The 4,655-nt window shown below is 46.6% G+C and overlaps 1 protein-coding gene across 1 annotated transcript in view; it reads right to left on the reverse strand.

Annotated features, from left to right (window-relative positions):
• Window positions 1–484: 484 nt before the first annotated feature.
• Arsb (arylsulfatase B) overlaps window positions 485–4,655 on the reverse strand; it is a 177,027-nt gene continuing 172,856 nt past the window's right edge. Inside the window, exons 7-8 of the mRNA XM_004645744.2 lie at window positions 3,860–3,982; window positions 485–2,754 (exon numbers count right to left, since the gene is read on the reverse strand). Of these exons, the coding sequence (XP_004645801.1) occupies window positions 2,489–2,754; window positions 3,860–3,982 (389 nt within the window). The 3' untranslated portion in view covers window positions 485–2,488. The remainder of the gene's footprint in view (window positions 2,755–3,859; window positions 3,983–4,655) is intronic.

A 4,655-nucleotide genomic window follows, 5' to 3' on the forward strand; every position in this document is an offset into this window, starting at 1 on the left:
TGGTTGCACACCTACCCTTTCTGGACCTCCCATCACACCCTATCTTGTAATGCATATTATAGACACATTACAGACACACTTTAACTGATCTTATTGCTATCATTGAACAGATTTATTGATATGTCACATACCATAACATTGGAAAATTTAAAAATTGTGGTAAAAATCCCCATTTTGCCATTTTTAAATGTACAATTCAATAACATTAAGTCACTCACAATGCTGTGTAGCTATCCCTATTGGCTACTTCCAGAACTTTGTCATTATCCCAATGAAGGCCCACATCCATGGCAGACATCGTTTTGAAAATATTAATTTTATTTGTCTCTCAAATCTGGAGCAATCATAGTTAATGATTAAGTACAACTTTATTTAAAGGTAAACACGTTTGGAAAGAACATTAATACTTCAAATGACAATGTGAATCTTTTCATCTTGGGTGGAATAAGAAAATCTAATGAGCTCTAGTCTATTATGGATAAAATACAACCTCAATATATAGTTGTAAAAACAAAATTGCTATTTAGAACTCTAAATCCACTGAACGTGGAACATGCCCAGTGTACACAGCAATTAAGGACAACCAAGGAATTGGGGACAGCTGTGGAGGGCACAGCAGGGAGAGCCAACAGGTGTCCGCTGGTGGTGACCTCCAGTCTTAGAATACTAACAATGGGAACACTAATGGAAAGAAAACAGGACAACCAGGCTCAAGTTAGCCCCTTCTATCTGCTCCAGGCCTTAGAATGAGATGGCATTTGCCAAGCTGTCTGCCAACTCAGCAGCTGGGCTAAGGCTGGAACAGATGTCACTAGTTCTAGCACCATTTCCTTCCAGTGGTCTTGTTTCAGTATAATGCAAGGTGACTGTGACCAGGCAACAGCACGACTGAACCCAAAGATGACTATGTGATTAGGATGTGAATCCTACTATTTTGTGGTATTAGTTTCTGGTGTCCTATGAAGAGTAGAAATGAAGCTCATTGACAGGAGAGCCTCTTGTCAGGGCCAGCTCCCTTCTGTCCTGTGGAGAGGACACAGTAGCCCTACTTCTGCACGTTCTATGACTGCCCAGCTACACGACAGTGAACAGGGCAGCAGTATTTGGAAGACAATGATGTTACCCATGTATTCAGGGCCCCGTCTGAGCAGCTCTCCTGGTGGGAGCTTTTCTCCTTGCTCATTTGCTCATTCATTTATTTTAAAACATGTGCTGTCCTCTGTGTCCTACATGTGGGCCCCAGCACGGATAAGCAGTGAGCTAAGCCACAGAACTAGTGGAGAAAGCATAGTGTTTACTTTCTCTGAGTGTGACACTCTGCAGCTAATCTGAACTCCCCACCTTAGCAGGATGTTGGTGGGCCTCAGAAAGGACTGCAGGTTCAACTGTACATACGCTTTCCCTAACTGCAGGTCCCTAATTCAGGCAGAGACTGACAGACACGGAGGCAAACCTCTGCTGTACCCCGGCCAAGTGTCCCCCTTATTTCAGGAAGAAATGGCCCTTCCTGGGGTTGTTCATTAATGCCCAGAATAGAGTGCAGCTGACACTGAGTGAGGAGAGGGTGCCACGGTCACGATGGTGAGTTTTCATCAATTTAGGAAAAACCTCGCTGGGCAGATCCAGGACAGATCCAGGTGCCCCCCAGCCCTCCAGGGCTCCTGGGGCCCTCCAGGGTGTGATCACAGTGACCCAGCCACATTCTCCGGGCAGTGTTGTGGCTTCTACATTAGGACCAAGAGAAGCCAGGGCTCAGCTCAGCAACTGCTTGGTGTGGGGAGGCAAGGCAGCCTTCCCCAACACCAGACGCTGGAGTCAAGGGGAATGGCAAGACGACAGCCTCAGGGAGCTGGGGGTGGCGGGAAGTCTAGACAGAATGAGCAATGGCTGGGGAAAAACTCAGATAAAAACACATTTCTTTATTGTAAGAACGCAAACCAAGATGTTGGCACATAGCCACACTGGCCTTTAAGAAATGGGCCTTCCACTCTGCGATGAGATACGTGGGTGAGGGGTAAGTTGAGGGGGCCATTACCCCTTGCCAGTGGGAGAACCCCTGGCCAGCAAACCCAACAACTGCTCCCTACATTTGTTACAAGAAATGTGAGTCACTCCAATAAAACCCGCTGTTGGCAGAGGGAGCTGTAACATCTGACTTATGAGGTAAAAAGAGCCAGCTGCTCTAGCCCCCAGGACTGAAGGAGAACGTCCAATGTCAAGTCCCCAGCTGTCCCACAGCTGGGAAGAGGGGATGAGCGAGCCAGCCACCCGCCTGCAGACTCAGCCTGGGTCAGCAGCGCCAGTGTTCAAGCAGTCATGGTCTGAGAACCAGGGGTTGAAAGTAGACTCCCTGGTGTAGTCTGGGAACAAGAGAAGGGCCAAAGGGGAAGGGGTTGAATAGGGAGAGAATAAACGGGCTGAGAGGCCACAGAAGTCAGAGCCTGAAGTCCAGCCTGTGACAGAAAGACAATCCTGCCTCCCTGAAGTCTTACATCCAGGGGCCCCAGGCACCAGTGGCCTTGGGGTCACAGCGGGGGTCCTGCTCTGGATAATGCACAGGCACTGAATGTTTCTGATAGAACTGCAGCCGGCCCAGGAGCTGCCTGACGAGGTGGGGGTGTTCTCCAGACAGGTCGTGCCTTTCTTCCGGGTCCTGGTCAATATCAAAGAGCCACAGGGTCTTGGCTGGGTGGTCTGATGAATGCACCTCAGAAATACCATATTCAGATGGTGGGGGGAACCAGGATCCACAGCCTGAGGAAGAAATGAGACTTACTGGTGGAGCAGCATTGTTATAGGCAGGATCTGACTGCAGAGAGCCCAGGGAGGGGCCCCGCAGTCAGAGTGTGGACCAGTTCACAGTATGCAGCCCTCAGGCTGTCTCTAGATTGGTCTCACAATCTGGCTTCAGGTTGTTGAAAGACACACTTTGCTGCTTACAACCAGGAACACCCAGAAATGTGCATGTGAGTGCAAGGGGATGTTTAGTTGTCACAGTGAATGGGAGTTAGGGTGCTCCTGGTAGTTGGTGGGCATGGACCAGGGCTGCTAAAATATCTTGCAATACATGCGACAGTCCCAAATGATGAACTACCTTGTTGAAAATTCACAAAATACCAAAAAATAATATGCCACTATTAACATCTTCTGTTTCTTTCTGTCCTGGGCATGGATTTGGGGACCAGGTGCATCAAGCTGCATCCCCAGCCCTTTCCCAATCTCAGCAATGCAGAGTGCACTGCAGCCTTCACCACCTCACCTCATGCTGACAAAGGCTTCAAGGGACTCATGGAAGGAGCTGAGTCCCCAGCTATACTGCAGGGGAGGGTGTAGCTCTCAGGGACTCTCTGCTAACTGGCTGTGTTGTTTGATTGCCACACAGACCCCAAGCCCATATTCTCCATGAAGTGTTTCCAGGGGCATTTCTTCCTTTCATACCCATTACAGCTAATTCCCAACTTCTGTTCATGTGCTTGCTTTTTTTTGGCAGGACCAATAGATGAAACTACTTCTTTTCATCTTGAGACACAACAACAATGGAACCTGTGGACTTGGGAACATGCTGAAACTTAAAAGTAGGACTAGCAACCCCTGAGTAAACATGTTATGATGCAGATCAAGAAGGATTATGCAAGACCATTTCAGCGGGCTGAACAAAGTGAGAGGAGTGGGGGGGGGGCGCAGGAGTCTTTGAGGAGATGGGCAGTGATTAGAACACGAGGGATAATGTCTTCTTTTTTGAGAGAAATGGCCAAAAAAATAGAACACCAAAAGCATGGTTAGGCTGGTGAAGAGCCCTAGGACACAGGACAACCAATGACACTGTAGGAAGGGACATCAGTTAGGCTAAGCATGCTACCTGGGAAGCCCGTGAGGAGTTTCCAATTTCTGTGTCTGATTGCAGCATGGACAGACGTGTTAAAGGATGAATATTCTAGAAGAGAAGAATCATCTTTTGCTGGAGCCGCACTATTTCTGGGACCTGGGAAGAAACAGTTTGTAAGAGTTAGATTGCTGTTATTGGAACGTGGAGTTATAAATCAGCATTTTTATATCCTTCCTGCCGAACAGTAGCTCGTATTCAACACTGGAGTGCAAATGTGTGTCCTGCCACAGAAATGGATCTTTTATTAAATATAAACAGAAAGCTATAGTTACATTAACTGTCAGTCATAAACCACCACAAATATAAAGGAAATCCCAAAGAGATTAGAATACTAATTCATCCTTAAAATCACTGTGCTTTGCCAACGTGCAGCTGGCCACGTGCAGAAAAGCCTTCTGCTGAAGCACAATGAGTTGGCTTTCAGTGTTTGTTTTTGGCTTATTTTGCTTGTAAATGTATAAATTATATTTACTGTGTATATGTATAGCAAATTATAAAATACACATTTAATGGAGTCTATCTCAATCTAAGAAAATTCTTTTTCCTCTCCTCTCCTCTCCTCTCCTCTCCTCTCTTTTCTTTTTTTCTTTGTTTCTTATGGGAATTTAATCCAGGCCTCATACTTGCTGGGCACATGCTTCACCACTGAGAGAAATGGCAGACATTTTTTTGATTTTTAGACAAGGTCTTGCTAAGTCATGTTCCTCCAGCTTCAGCCTCCTAATTAGCTGGGATTACACATGTGTACCACTGTGTTTGGATATAATAT

The sequence above is a fragment of the Octodon degus genome, unplaced genomic scaffold, assembly GCF_000260255.1.
Source record: "Octodon degus isolate 3935 unplaced genomic scaffold, OctDeg1.0 scaffold00238, whole genome shotgun sequence".
Classification (NCBI taxonomy): Eukaryota; Metazoa; Chordata; class Mammalia; order Rodentia; family Octodontidae; genus Octodon; species Octodon degus.